The sequence below is a fragment of the Caretta caretta genome, chromosome 11 (assembly GCF_965140235.1).
Source record: "Caretta caretta isolate rCarCar2 chromosome 11, rCarCar1.hap1, whole genome shotgun sequence".
NCBI classification, from domain to species: Eukaryota; Metazoa; Chordata; order Testudines; family Cheloniidae; genus Caretta; species Caretta caretta.
This window is the reverse complement of record NC_134216.1, coordinates 60,619,763-60,635,688: the sequence shown is the minus strand read 5'-3', so window position 1 is coordinate 60,635,688 and position 15,926 is coordinate 60,619,763. Positions and strand designations below refer to the sequence as shown.

General features: G+C 42.9%; 2 protein-coding genes across 8 annotated transcripts in view; one reads left to right on the top strand and one right to left on the bottom strand.

The window, feature by feature from the left end:
• The window catches only part of BMPR2 (bone morphogenetic protein receptor type 2), a 176,892-nt gene that overhangs the window by 27,628 nt on the left and 133,338 nt on the right, over nt 1-15,926 (bottom strand). For all 4 annotated transcript variants that reach the window (XM_048870355.2, XM_048870356.2, XM_075118083.1 and 1 more), the window contains 2 exons: nt 4,245-4,355; nt 3,669-3,760 (listed from right to left, as the gene is read on the bottom strand). In XM_048870355.2, the coding sequence (XP_048726312.1) occupies nt 3,669-3,760; nt 4,245-4,355 (203 nt within the window). The remainder of the gene's footprint in view (nt 1-3,668; nt 3,761-4,244; nt 4,356-15,926) is intronic.
• Nucleotides 1-15,926, top strand: part of LOC125645174 (myb/SANT-like DNA-binding domain-containing protein 7) — an 88,490-nt gene that overhangs the window by 62,919 nt on the left and 9,645 nt on the right. Inside the window, exon 8 of one of the 4 annotated variants that reach the window (XR_012664441.1) lies at nt 6,829-6,843. The exons of 2 other annotated variants lie outside the window; for them this stretch is intronic. The gene's annotated coding sequence lies outside the window, so the exon portion shown is untranslated. Of the gene's footprint in view, nt 1-4,511; nt 6,010-6,828; nt 6,844-15,926 lie in introns of those variants that run through there. One more of the 4 variants, XR_007359218.2, reaches the window with a different exon arrangement.

The following is a 15,926-nucleotide window of genomic DNA, read 5'->3' as shown; positions in this document are numbered from 1 at the left end:
TAAAAAATGGTGGCTGCAAAACAATCTGCTGACATTTCATAGTTTTTGTATAGAAGGCCCTGAAGGAGCTGCAGATCCTACACAGCAATGCATCATGAAAATGTCACTTCCGCACAAGCACACTGACACACCGTAGTGAATACATTGTACTGTGTAACAATAATGCAATGTTGTCCAAAAGTCTATATGACATTCCAAGCAACCATAGGCAAAACTAGACCTTATTCCATTTCTCTATGCTCCAAATGTATAAATTAACTCATTTATTCAGCATATTTTTTAAAAAACACAGCACACATAAAACCCATTTTTTTCTGTACTGCTAACTAGTTTTCTTTACCATCTAATACAATAATTTGCAAAGTAAATGTTTTTTAGCTCATGCATGACCTCACTGTTCACAGTTAACTGTAGTATGTGTCCTCTTTTAGCGAGTTTATGAGCACTAAGTAATCTTACTTGTTGTATGTACTGCAAACCCAAAGAACAAAAGCTATGAGTTAAGGATGCTGTCTCAACCTCTCCTAGCTTTTAGTGGTTTGCATATCACCCTTAAAGACATACATACTTTCAGCTTGTTTAGGTTCTATATTTGCCCTAATTTAAAATTGTTATAATCTATTGGGGGAAAATCTAGAAAATCTAACTAACTTCCACTTTTCCATAACTCCCTCCCAGTTCTGACCCAAAACATAATCCAGTCCCAGCATAATTCCCAGTGCCTTAAACCAGTTCGGCTCCACAACAGCCCCCTAGCACAGTCAGGGGACAAGAGATCACCCAAGCCTCAGCAGGAGTGGGTCGCTCTTCTCTCAATTTATGAGAACTGATGAAGCCTGATCAAAAGAGTGCCGACATTCAGTCAAAACCTGAACATCACAATCATGAGTAATAAACAGAGTCACATCATCAACTTACTTGGAGACTCACCGGGACACAAGCTCAAACAGGAGAGAAAGGCCAGAAAGGTGCTTTTGCAACACGCATAACAGAGGCTTCATAGAAAGACCATATAATAATCCAGACAGGGAACAACACTGTCTGATTCCTCTACAGCAGTGGTGGGTATCCTGCGGCCAGCACGTGGCCCATCAGGGTAATCTGCTGGCAGGCCGCGAGACAGTGTTTACATTGACTGTCCGCAGGCACAGCCTCCCGCAGCTCCTAGTGGCCACAGTTCGCCGTTCCCTGCCAATGGAAGCTGCGGGAAGTGACAGCCAGCACGTCCCTGTGGCCCACGCTGCTTCCCGCAGCTCCCATTGGCCGAAAATGGCAAACCACGGCCACTGGGAGCTGCGGGCAGTTGTGCCTGTGGATGGTCAATGTAAACAAACTGTCTCATGGCCCGCCAGCGGATTACCCTGACAGGCTGCGTGTGACCCGCAAGCCGCAGGTTGTCCACCACTGCCCTACAGACTGGAAAGGGGGCACTCAAAACACCATTCACCTTGAGAAGAAGACTATATATGTATATATATCTCATTATACAGCAACTGAATGCAGAGGACAAACCTGGGCTCAAAACCAAAAGCACAAAGGACGCGAAACAATTATCTACGATCTACATTATCAAAGGCCTTTTCTTGGTCAAGGGAAATCAACCCCATATGCAAATCAAAGATTTTTGAAGCTGAAATTACCTCCCGCATTAGGAAAAGGTTATCAAAAATGGACCAGTAGGAACGCAATAGGTCTGATCAGGGTGCATGACTGAACCAATCAGTGTTCAGTCTATTTGCCAAGGCATTTGAAAATAGGTTCTATTCAGGGCAAAGCAGGAATACAGGTCTCCAATTCTTCACCTCCCCAAGGTCCCAATTCCTAGGCAACAGGAAGAACTGCTCGATGACAACTGAGTAGCCGTTGTCTCTGATGCCCCCCTGAAAAACCTGAAGCAAGTCAGGCCCAAGAAGGGCCAAAAGGCCTTATAAAACTCAATAGGCAAATCATCAATACAATGTGCCTTCCTTAGAGCACAGTCATTTAGTGCAGAAGTCAATTCTGAGCATGTCAGACCCTATTCAAGTTCATCCACATCCAATGCTGAGATTCTAAGAAGATCCTCAAGGAGCCGCCAAGTCTCAGATGGACACACAGGCTCTGTGGCATACAGGTCTAAGAAAAAACTCACAGCAAAGTTCCTAATCCCATCCTTCATCTTTTGATGCTATGAAGTGTCTTGTTGATAGTGGTGGTTTATTATTTTTTGGGGAAAGGATAAACTTCTCCCTGGGACAATGAGTGAGTTCTACTGAATATCCTTCCCTCACTATCTCAAGCACTCATTTTCTGAGATGGTTCACTCCCAGATGAAGGCACTTTTCATGACAGGTGAAGCCTTGCAGGTAAAACAACTTGTGGGAAGGGGGGATGCTTTGCACCCTTCTCAACCACCTCAGCACTGACATTGACTACACGATGGCTCGGAGCAGGAATTTTTTCCTTCCTGGTTCCCACCAACCTTGCCTTCCCAGGAGATTCAGGAGGCTCCAGTGAAACCTTCCTGTTTGCTCTGCAAACTCTACGAACAGGAGTCCCATGACTAAGGGAGAAGACATGGGGACTCGAAAACATGTCACTGACTCTGGCCTGGTCTTAGTGAAGGAAGCTTCCATAAAGTCAGCTCATCTCTCTTGGCACAGACCTTGCCCAAACTCCAACTTGGAGCTGGTTTCACTGTGGCCTGCTCAGCTATCTTAGAGATGACCTTGCCTACATGCCATCAGAAGCCAGACTTCCCTGCAGCCTACTGCAGTGTCTCAACAGGGACATGGAAGCTGAGTTCCTGTGGCCTGCTGTCATTCTCTGCCATTTCTGAGACACGGGGACAGCAATGCTGTCCTTCAAACTCTCCTCAGTGCTAAATTTTTTAAGTTTAACAGTTTTGAGGTAGAAAAACCTCTAAGTCAATGAAGAAACAGAGACACTTTGTTAATCTTTTATACATCCTCTGAAAGTTCTGATACAAAGGGAGACCTGGAGTCAGCTTTTTGTGCCACCCAGAGGCAGAGAATTCTGGAGAGTTATTCCTGATTCCTAAGCGGAGGTCCAGAGAAAAGATCTGGACTGCGTCCAGTTGCCATAGACATGGGGAACACCTCACTGTGCAGACTATTTGACATGAAGGAGATTGAGGAAACATGCAGCACCCCACTATTATTGAAATGTACTACTGCAATCCACAGTAGATTCTATACTTACAGTAATGTTATAACAATGTTTCACACTATTACTGTAAGATATTGTACTTCTAAATATTTTTAACATGGCTATTATCAAATAGAAAAAGCATTTCTGATGTGACATTGAAATACAATATATGCAAGTACCCCTTACTGCTCTTCAGTAGTTAATGCTCTTCTAAAAGAAGAGCACATTCTGACTAATATCAATGATACTGGTGAGTAAAGAGAGAGGGTAAAATAATGTCTTTGGCTTCTGGTATTTCTGAGGTAACCTCTATTTGTTTAGTGATTTTGTTTATGGTTTTTACTGCAGTTCACAACAGATACAATCAGGACAATACAAAAGTGGGAAAATATAGCACATTTATTACATATATCTGTTTCTTAAATATTACAACAATATCTGGCAGGTAATTTGATCACAGGTGGAGCAAACAATGAAGAGTAAATTACAGAGGCAGAAATTCTGAGTGGCATACTTACCTCTAACAATTTTAGATTATCCAGGTCTAGTGAAGGCTCTGATGCTGCTGCCTCCATCATGTTCATACTGTGTAGACCTTGCTTACGGTCCCCTGCAGATACAGGTACCAAAAGTTCTGACAGTTAAGATTTTATGCAAGAATACATATGAGAATGGTTACAGAACTATTCTGGGACTTGACAGCAACAGTGGCTGATACAGTGAAGGACATGCCAAGCCAGGAGTAACACTGCAAACCCTTCTCCCCAGAGCTAGTAAAACTAAGATGGGAAGAGTAGGTGGTTGGGAAGGTGATGGCTACTTGCTACACAATTATTCTTTCGTGTGTGACACAGAATCCCACTGGTGTTGGCCTTAGAGAAGACTGATGGCTCCGCTCCAGCTATTTGTTAAGCAGAGGATTCATGGAAGAAAAATGGAACCCACATTGAAAACGTTTGGGAGTCCTTATAAATTTCTATGGGCCATTAAGAAATGTATTTAAAGGGGTGGGAATAGAGAGAGGTAAGGGAATTATAATTGTGAAGAACAGTCAAAAGAATAATATGAAAAAAGAAAAGCACATCAAATTCTACCTGCAAGCATCCTATATCCAAAGAATATAGCAGCAATCAAAACAGCTAATACAGACACTGAGGCCAAGGCAATAACAATAGTCTCATCTCGGTGAAAAGAATTAGATGAATCTGAAAGAAAGCAGAAAGAGGACATGTCATTTTTTTTAAATGTACATTAGAAAGATTCAGGACCATACAACAAACAAAGTAACAGAAATGAGAAGCAAATCATGCTGTATGGATTACACTATATGTCCCTAATTTATTTTTACCTTGAAATTTAAGGAGGAGAGAACAGCTGACTAGCTAAACATGGCTGAGAACATTATCTCTGGAGAATCTGCAGGGCCTTCCTTGCCTGTATGGAGAGTGAGACACCAAAACTGGAAACTGAATCATTGTCTTCTTCCATTGGCAACATTCAGAACAACCACACAAGGTTGATTGGCCCAGCCCTCCAATTTTTATTTTTAACAATGTTATGAATGACAGAAGCTGTAACAAGTGCGTTATGCTACTTGAAAATGCTATAATAGTATAACATTCAGGACTTCTTCTAAAAGGGTCATTTGGTTATGTTGATTTAATGAACATGGCATATAAATTCACCAGAAGGCTCCCCTATCCTCATATGATTTCTAGTTCTAACTCACTTGTTTTCCTCTCATCCCTCATTTCTCTAGGTTTTGAAATCCATAAACTGTACAGAGATTATATCTGAAATCAAGACATTTTAATATAGTTAAAATCCTTAGTTTTCTTTAATGAATAATAATCCTTCAGAAATACATTGCAGCATGAAATCTAGGAAATCAATCAGTAGCTGAAATTAAAACAAGTTAGATTCAAAGATTGATGGTATTTCCCAAAGCCCTGAATTGATTCCCAGTCTCTCTAAATGCACCCACTAAGATGTCAAACCTCATGATTTTATCTATTCTGAGGTGGAATTTCACTGTTCTCCCACTCATAGACCAGGCCTTGGGCTACCATACCTTATATATCAATAGTGCTGCTGGGTCAGATTTGAATCAGCGGCATTGCAACCTGGCACGTGGGGTTACAGTGCTACTCAGATTTGGCCTGCCACTCACTAAAACTTGGCCCAGCTGACCCTCTGTGTTGCTGTGACCTCGCACATGAGATCACAACACACACACCCAGGAGACAGGCTCATCCCCATGGAACAGGAGCCACCAGTGCTGGGTGTGAGGAGGGCTCACTCTCCTACAACCTCACCCCCAGGGACTCCCTTCCACACCAGGCCCATGAACCATCTAGGATCTTCACTGGCACAAAGAAAGGAAATAATGGAAGTTTATGATAAACTCTGAATGGGGCAGCCCTAGGCACTGGAAAATCCAGCAAACAAGATGTCACAGGGCCTTAATGGCTGTTGGCCTTGGAAATGATATTTAGAGTGTATACATCACTGTTTGCAAGGTCCTATAAAACCTTCAGTCAGGGCCGTTATTAGGCATACGTAGCATACGTGACTGCGTAGGGCACCTGAAAATTATGGGCACCATTCCCCTGGCTGGCCGTGGCTGGAATCCTCTCTTCTCCGCCCCCTCCCCTGCGCTGGGCCCGCAGGCTTCTCCCTGACCTCAACCCTGCCCCCTCCCTCCCTCCCTCCTCAGCCAGCCAGCTGAGGGCGCCAGCCTCCGGGTCTGCCGCCCCAGCCGCGGGGAACCCAGAGCGGCCTGGCCCACCACTGCCCGGAGCGGAGTCCCTCCCTGGACCCTGCCTGCCTACGCAAGGACAGGAGGAGTGAAACTTCCACGTGTGTCAGCGGGAGGGGGGCGGCGGGGAGCCGGGCCAAGCGGGGGAGGGATGGAGGGGAGGGGGACTTAAAGTGCACTTCCCTAACTGACACAGACACACACACACACAGAGACTCTCACACCGACATACGTTCTGCCTCTCACAAGTCACAGTCCCCCAACACACAATCACACACACACTGTCTCTCTCACTCTCACACACACACACAATGATGAGAAACATTACAAAAGAAACCAATGAGGAAGTGAATAAATTCTGTATTTAGAGCAGGATGTGAATAATATGCAATAAATAATGCCTGGGGTAGCACGTTGGATGACGAAGATAAAATGGAACACTAAATAGCTGCTTATTTAGTGAGCACCATCCATGCTGTACATTGAATGAGGCAAGGGTCCTATAGAAAAAATAGGATGTGATCATGTAATTAAAGACTATCAATGCATACACAGAAGGGGCCCAGTTAAGTCTAAATAGGCAACCTTAAAAGTGGTATTTTCTTACTTTTGAGTGCTTGACTTTGGAATCTTAACATTCATTTATTGTAGCTCTTTGTGTGTAATATATACAAACAAGTAGACAATGCAGAATAGCTATGAAGATTTCTGTGTATTATATATATCATATTATATTTCAGAAGTAATATGTGATCAAATAATGAAGGACTGTACTGTAATGCATATTTTTATATACATTAAACAACTTTCCACTAGTCCTCTGTGTTGCCCATTAAAGCTCAAGTGCTCTTGTGCTTATATCGTCTGCTTTGTACTTTATACAGTAAATGATTAACTGATTATGTTTTTCTGGCATACAGAGAACATGAGACCCTGCTAGAAGATACTACATATATGTATGTATGTTTTAGATAAACACTTTATGATACTGCATTACTTGAGAAATAGTTTGTGATTATTTAAATAAAGATGGTATTGTAATGAATAAACACAAGGGGGCAGGAGTTCACGTAAAGTTGTATGTGCAACCTTAACCAGGGGCCTCTGTAGTCCATGATCTTTTGTCTGCAATATTTAGTGAAATTAACTCTTGCCATATAATTGTACTCCACATGTAAGCTCTCATTTAAAACACTAATGAAGTTTCCAACCTTTAAATATGCAAGAAAAACAGTAAAATGTGAACTAATATAAATAATAATAAGAAATGTACAAACAGGACAGTGTTGTCTTCCTAATTCTTCAGACAACCTAACAATTGTTCAAGAAGAGGTGTTCTGCTCAATGAGTTGTTAACACCAAACATGAAACACTAAATTTACTTCGGCAATGATCCTATACAGCAGGGGTCGGCAACCTTTGGCATGCGGACCATCAGGGTAATCCACTGGCAGGCCGCAAGACATTTTGTTTACGTTGACTGTCCGCAGGCCTGGCCCCCCGCATGCTCCCCGACACCACAGCCGTGGTTTGCCATTCCTGGAGAATGGAAGCTGTGGGAAGCGGCGGTCAGCACTGCAGCCCGCTGCTTCCTGCATCTCCCATTGGCCAGGAACAGCGAACTGTGGCCAGTGGGAGCTGCGGGGAGGCCATGCCTGCAGACGGTCAACGTAAACAAAAGTCTCACAGCCCGCCAGCGGATTACCCTGATGGGTCGCTTGCTGAAGGTCGTTGACCCCTGCTATATAGAGTCACTTTTAACTCTGTGCAGTGAGTAACCCTGCTGATCTAACCAGGATTACTCAAAACATATAAAGTTAAACATACATGTAAGTTTTTCATAATCAAGACACAGTAAGTAACACAAAGGATACAGTAGTAATAATATTCATTTTAACATTTAAATAAACAAAAATTCCATCTTAAAATTTGCACAAAGCTTCCACAGAATTTCTAGTCTCTCATGTACCAGAGTGTTGCAGAAACAAAAGCAGCTTTGCAGCAGAATACAGGTCCACCTTGTGTCAAAGTACATGGGGCCTTGTTATTATCGTATTACTATAGCATCAAGGAGCCCTAGTCATGGACCAGGAGGACTTCATTGTGCTAGACACAGAACAAAATGACAGTCTTGGACCTTAACTTTGTTGTAGTCACGTCTGAATTCTTAACAGTGCAGCCTGAGGTCTGATTCTTCAAAATATTGTGTGCAGGCAGACCTTTACAACCTCGGTGCACTCCTATCAAAGTACTGTATACGGGACTCCACGGTGGTCCTAAGGTACTGCCCAGGCAGATTGCTTTGAAGGATCAGGGTCTTAAAGCTCTCAATAAAGTTTCTCTGTTGTGACAGGTTTAAAATATTCATTTCAAAACTGTTATTGCAGGGTTTTTTGGTTTGGTGATTTTAAGTAAGGAATTTGAATGAAACTGGAGATGAGATCACACAAATACAGAGAAGATCCTGAAGTTCAAAGCATGAACTTAATACAAGACAGAACTACAGAATATGTGCACAATGTGGCCTTCAGCTGCGGAGAACTGAACAGAATGCTGCAAAGATGTAACTTCTACAAGCAGGCAAAAAGGACATTGAAAGTATAATTAATTCTAGCTGCTTCTAAAATTATTTCCTTTCACAGTGGCCCTGCAGGGCTTTTATGATACAGTGCTTGGCTTCCAGCTCTCTGAACAGATACATAATATTATCAACTGTTTCTAAGAGCTCAAGTATTTCAGCTGTCATTCTAAATTTTAATCTCACACTGATTGGTCTGTATGATCTAATTCCCAGTACCAGTCTCCTCACTAAAAATGGCAGTTAAAACATTTATTATTTATACGCTAAAATATTTGAAACTATTTTGATCCACTTGGCCCCTCAAGAAATCACACTAAAGTATAAACACAAAAAAAGAATAAATTCAGCAAGCATAGAATCATAGAAATGGGCTTGAAGGGACCTCAAGAAATCAACTAGTCCATTCCGTTGCACCAAGGCAGGACCAAGTATAACTAGACCATTCTGGACAGGTGTTTGTCTAACTATTCTTTAAATCCTCTAGTGATAGGGTTCCCATAATCTCCCCTAGTAACCTATTCCAGTGCTTAACTATCCTTACAGTTAGAAAGTTTTTTCCCCCCTAATATTTAACCTAAATCTTCCTTGCTACAAATTAAGACCATTACTTCTAGTTCTATCTTCAGTAGACATGGAGATCAATTGATCACTGTCCTCTTTATAAACTGCCCTTAACTAACTGAAGACTTATCAGGTGCCACTCTGTGTCTTCTTTTCTCAAGACTAAATATGCCCAGTTTTTTTAACCTTACCTAATAGGTCAGGTTTTCTAAACCTTTTATCATTTTTGTTGCTCTCCTCTGGACTCTCCTCAATTTGTCCACATCTTTCTTGAAGTGTGGAGCCCAAAACTGGATACAGTACTCCAGCTGAGTCCTCACCAGTGCTGAGTAGAGTGGAACAATTACCTCCTGTGTCTTGCATGTGACACTCCTGTTAATACACCCCAGAATAATATTAGCCTTATGTGTAGCATAAAAGTGATGAGTAAGGCTAAGATTTTGTCAAGGATATTTTTAGTAAAAGTCAGGGACAGGTCACAGGCAATAAAGAAAAATTCATGGAGGTCCGTAACCTGTCCCTGACTTTTACTAAAAATATCCCTGACAAAATAGGGAGCCCAGCTGTGGGGCCCCACACCACCTGCAGAGGTTGGATGGATGCGGGAGCTGCTCCAAGCTCTGGGTGCCCCACCACCAGTGGGGACTTGGTGCTCCAGGGTTCCCAGGCTCGGAGCTCCGGGGTGCCCCCGCTCCCTACAGCAGCCGGGAGCTGCAGGGGGCCCCACCGCAGCTAGGAGCTGTGGCCCCGCTACCTGCCGTGGCCGGGAGCTGCAGGGGGCCCCACCGCAGCCAGGAGCTGTGGCCCCGCTACCTGCCGTGGCCGGGAGCTGCAGGGAGCCCCACCGCAGCCAGGAGCTGTGGCCCCGCTACCTGCCGTGGCCGGAAGCTGCAGGGAGCCCCACTGCAGCCAGGAGCTGTGGCCCCGCTACCTGCTGTGGCCGGGAGCTGCAGGGAGCCCCACCGCCTGCGTTGGCCGGGAGCTGTGGGGGAGGGAGGGGCACTGCCTACAGCAGCTCAGAGCTCCAGCTGCGGGGGGCCCCCACCATCTGTGGAGGCCAGGAGCTGCAGACCCACTGCCCGAGGAGGCTGGACACTCCACTGGGCCACCAGCACCCCGGCCAGGCCCACCAACGGGGGACCAAAGGGTGCAATTGCCCAGGGGCCTGGGCGATTTAAAAGGGCTCAGGGGCCCCCAGCCGCTGTCACCGGAAGCACAGCAGGGGTTAAGGCAGGCTTCCTGCCCGTGCTCACTCTGCACCGCTCCCAGAAGCGGCTAGCACATCCCTGCGGCCCCTGGGGAGGGGGGTCTCCGTGCGCTGCCCCCGCCCCTAGCATCGACTCCGCAGCTCCCATTGGCACGAAAAACACCACAGCAGCCCAACACTGTAGCATTTAATTTCAGAAAGGGGAACTACAAAAAAATGAGGAAGTTAGTTAAACAGAAATTAAAGGGTACAGTGCCAAAAGTGAAATCTCTGCAAGCTGCATGAAAACTTTTTAAAGATACCATGAAAGAGCCACCGTGGCTGAACAACAAAATAAAGGAAGCAGTGAGAGGCAAAAAGGCATCCTTTAAAAAGCGGAAGTTAAATCCTAGTGAGGAAAATAGAAAGGCGCATAAACACTGGCAAATTAAGTGTAAAAATACAATTAGGAAGGCCAAAAAAGAATTTGAGGAACAGTTAGCCAAAGACTCAAAAAGTAATACCAATTTTTTTTTAAAGTACATCAGAAGCAGAAAGCCTGCTAAACAAGCAGTGGGACCACTGGATGATCGAGGTGCTAAAGGAGAACTCAAGGACGATAAGGCCAGTGCGGAGAAACTAAATGAATTCTTTGCATCGGTCTTCAAGGCTGAGGATGTGAGGGAGATTCCCAAACCTGAGCCATTCTTTTTAGGTGACCGATCTGAGGAACTGTCCCAGATTGAGGTATCATTAGAGGTGGTTTTGGAACAAATTGATAAATTAAACAGCAATAAGTCACCAGGACCAGATGGTATTCACCCAAGAGTTCTTAAGGAACTCAAATGTAAAATTGCAGAACTAATAACTGTAGTCTGTAACCATTTAAATCAACTTCTGTACCAGATGACTGGAAGATAGCTAATGTGATGCCAATTTTTAAAAAGGGCTCCAGAGGTGATCCTGGCAATTACAGGCCTGTAAGCCTGACTTCAGTACTAGGCAAACTGGTTGAAACTATAATAAAGAACAATATTGTCAGACATATAGATGAACATAATTTGTTAAGGAAGAATCAACATGGTTTTAGTAAAGGGAAATCATGCTTCACCAATCTACTAGAATTCTTTCAGGGGGTCAACAACAATGTGGACTAAGGGGATCCAGTGGATATAGCGTACTTAGATTTTCAGAAAGCCTTTGACAAGGTCCCTCACCAAAGGCTCTTACGCAAAGTAAGCTGCCATGGGATAAGAGGGAAGGTTCTCTCATGGACTGGTAACTGATTAAAAGATAGGAAACAAAGGGTAGGTATAAATGGTCAGTTTTCAGAATGGAGAAAGGTAAGTAATATAAGTAGTACAGATAATAGTTGAAGAGTACCTGATTTAGGTTGGGTTTTTTTTAATTCCAAGGACCAGACGGTACCCCTGATATCTGTTCATGGAGGGGGTCTCTGTGTGTGGAGATGTCCCCATTACCAGATGGAATGGAGGTCAATCTCCTCTCATAGCTCAGTGGGAGGACTCTTCTGGACCTCACAGAGGGAGGAGTGGATGGACTGAGCAGACTGGGAGAAGGAGAGGGCAGGCAAGAGACACCACAATGTCAATATGTGTGTTTCATATCATCAGTATTGCCAACACGAAGTGTTCAAAAATCATGAATCAGGCCTTAAAAACTCATTAGATTTTTAAATAATAAATTTGGGGATATTTTTATTTGCCTTCTGATTTCTGAGCATTTAGAGTACACTTAGGTCACATATTCATGTTTTTCTCCACAACCATTTGCGGTAGGGTTTTTAAAACAAACAAACACACACACACTGAGATTTCCATGTAATCACTTGACTCTAAGAACTCGGGCTTTAAGAAAAAAAACACCAAATATCACAAGACTTGCAATGAAATCACGAGAGATGGTGTCATAAATATAAAGGGAAGGGTAAACCCCTTTGAAATCCCTCCTGGCCAGGGGAAAGCTCCTCTCACCTGTAAAGGGTTAAGAAGCTAAAGGTAACCTCGCTGGCACCTGACCAAAATGACCAATGAGGAGACAAGATACTTTCAAAAGCTGGGAGGAGGGAGAGAAACAAAGGGTCTGTCTTATACTGGTTTCTGCTGGGGACAGACCAGGAATGGAGTCTTAGAACTTTTAGTAAGTAATCTAGCTAGGTATGTGTTAAATTATGATTTCTTTAAATGGCTGAGAAAAGAATTGTGCTGAATAGAATAACTATTTCTGTCTGTGTATCTTTTTTGTAACTTAAGGTTTTGCCTAGAGGGGTTCTCTATGTTTTTGAATCTAATTACCCTGTAAGATATCTACCATCCTGATTTTACAGGGGGGATTTCTTTATTTCTATTTACTTCTATTTTTATTAAAAGTCTTCTTGTAAGAAAACTGAATGCTTTTTCATGGTTCTCAGATCCAAGGGTTTGGGTCTGTGGTCACCTATGCAAATTGGTGAGGCTTTTTATCCAACATTTCCCAGGAAAGGGGAGGTGCAAGTGTTGGGAGGATTGTTCATTGTTCTTAAGATCCAAGGGTCTGGGTCTGTAGTCACCTAGGCAAATTGGTGAGGCTTTTTACCAAACCTTGTCCAGGAAGTGGGGTGCAAGGTTTTGGGAAGTATTTTGGGGGGAAAGACGCGTCCAAACAGCTCTTCCCCAGTAACCAGTATTAGTTTGGTGGTGGTAGCGGCCAATCCAAGGACAAAGGGTGGAATATTTTGTACCTTGGGGAAGTTTTGACCTAAGCTGGTAAAGATAAGCTTAGGAGGTTTTTCATGCAGGTCCCCACATCTGTACCCTAGAGTTCAGAGTGGGGGAGGAACCTTGACACAAACACACACACACTGAGATTTCCATGTAATCACTTGACTCTAAGAACTCGGCCTTTAAGAAAAAAAACACTAAATATCACAAGACTTGCAATGAAATCACGAGAGATGGCAACACTCATACTCCTCTAGCTCCACAAAGAATGCACAGAGAGATAATACAGCTGGGACTGTAATATCTTTTTAACTAGGGTGACCAGACAGCAAATGTGAAAAATTGGGACAGGGAGTGGGGGTAATAGGAGCCTATATAAGAAAAAGATCCCAAAATTGGGACTGTACCTATAAAATATCTGGATATCCTGGATATACCAGGATATCTGGTCACCCTATTTTTAGCAGAATCCCCAGAGAGGTCCTTGAAGAAGCAGGGCAAGATTTTGGTAGTGTGGCTCCAGTGGGCCTCCATGCATATCTCTCCTCTCCATGCAATCCACCAGAATCTATAGTTGAGGTTTGGGCCCTTGGCATTTTTGCACGCATGTAGAAAAAAATCTCTCCCCCCCCCCCCCCGCACCGCCCTGTCATGAGATAATGTAGGAAACATCTACACAACGAAGTCCTCACCGAGACCTCCTCCTCTAGTACCTCTGGTTTAGTATGGGAGGGATTGATGTAGACTCAAGTCTTATGTGTAAAAATTGTCATTTTCTTGTTCTTTTACAGAAAAAGGCAGCAAAGTCCTTAAAAGCCCAATCCAACTTCTCTCTCTGTTTTCATTACTCTGAGTCCAGAGACATCTGTGGGTTAGTTTCTAATAGTACAGTGTGAAAAGACTACCATATATTAAAATACTGTTTCTAATTATAGTCTTGATAGATCTGAAGTTCCTTGCTAATGTGAAATTAAACCTGAATGTAGGCTACACAACAAACTGCATTTAAAAAAAGTAAAGAGATAGATTCTTGGCTACTGAGGAAGTAAAGTGAGAGAAGGTCTCACCTCCAAAAGCAGACTGAATGAAGTACGCTGTATCTTGGTTTCAAGAATAGCATTTAGCTGCTGGAAGATAAGCCATATACAATATCTGGTTTGCAATCAGAACAGCAGTACCTCAAGAACATTTTATCTGAAAACTTAAAAATATACAGAAAAATGTTCTTTAATAAAGAAGAGAAAAAACTTCACTGAAAGATAAAATGTCCCCTTACATTGATGTTGAACCCATTAGTTTTCATTTCTGACATTAAATCAAAGAGCAGCTAACTGCTTTCAATTGAGGGACGTCACTTACTCAGCATCTGTTAAAATGTTGGGCCACAAAAGAACGCATGTACCAGAACAATGAAAGTGAAACTACTTTACAAAGGCAGGTTAAAACTATTTTAATTGCAACAGACTCAATAATTAAATATTTCACAAGAGCAACATTCTTGGACATATCTCACAGATCAGAAAATATTACAAACTGCAGAAAAACTGCTAGGAAAAATATTTACATAGTCTCATAGACTTTAAGGCCAGAGGGACCATCATGATCATCTAGTCTGACCTCCTGCACATCGCAGGCCACAGAACCTCACCCTCCCACTCCTGTAATAGACCCATAACCTCTGGATGAGTTACTGAAGTCCTCAAATCGTGATTTAAAGACTTCAAGTAACAGAGAATCCATCATTTACTCTAGCTTAAACCAGCAAGTGACCCCGTGCCCCATGCTGCGGAGGAAGGTGAAAAAAAAACCAGGGTCTCTGACCTGGAGGAAAATTCCTTCCTGACTCAAATATGGCGATCATTTGACCCTGAGCAAGACAGCGAGACCCAACAACCAGACACCTCAGTAAGAATTCATTGCAGCAACTCAGAGCCCTCCCTATCTAGTGTCAGATCTCCAGCTGTAGGAGATATTTGCTACTAGCAGTTGCAGATGGGCCATGTGCTATTGCAGGCAATCTCATCATACCATCCCTTCCATAAACTTATCAAGTTCAGTCTTGAAACCAGTTAGTTTTTTTGCCCTCATTGCTCCCTTTGGGAGGCTTCACCCTTCCAGAACTTCACTCTTCTGATGGTTAGAAACTTTCATCTAATTTCAAGCCTAAACTTCAATTTCAAACCTGTTTATATCCATTTGCTCCTGTGCCAACATTGGCCCTTAATTTAAATAACTCCTCTCCCTCCCTGGTGTTTATTTTCTCTGATGTATTTATAAAGAGCAATCTTATTTCCCCTCAGCATTCCTTTGGTTAGCCTAAAGAAGCCAAGCTCTTTGAGTCTCCTCTCATAAGGTAGGTTTTTCATACCGCTGATCATCCTAGTAGCCCTTCTCTGCACCTGCTCCAGTTTGAATTCATCTTTCTTAAAGATGGGAGATCAGAACTGTATATAGTATTCCAGATGAGGTCTCACCAGTGCCTTGTATAGTGGTAATAACAGTTTCCTATCTCTACTGGAAATATCTTGCCTGATGCATCCTAGGATTGTATTAGCCTTTTTCATGGCCACATCACATTGGTGGATCATAATCATCCTGTGATCAACCAGTTATACCCAGGTTTTTTAACTCCTCTGTCGTTTCCAATTGGTATTTACCCAGCTTATAGCAAAAATACTTGTTAGTCCTTAAATCCGTGACCTTTCACTTTGCACTATTAAATTTCATTCAATTCTATTACTCCAGTTTTCAAGGTCATAGAAAGCTTCTTGTATTATATTCTGGTCCTCCTCCATATTGGCAACACCTCCCAACTTTGTCTCATCTGCAAATGTATATTTTCACAGGTGTGAGCAGTCTAAAAATCAGGCCTTTAAATGGAAAGCACTCTGTAACTTTAACTTTATTACTTTTCTTTTTCAAAAAAATCCTTTTTTTCCTATTACAAAACTTAGGAATGCGGTCTATGAA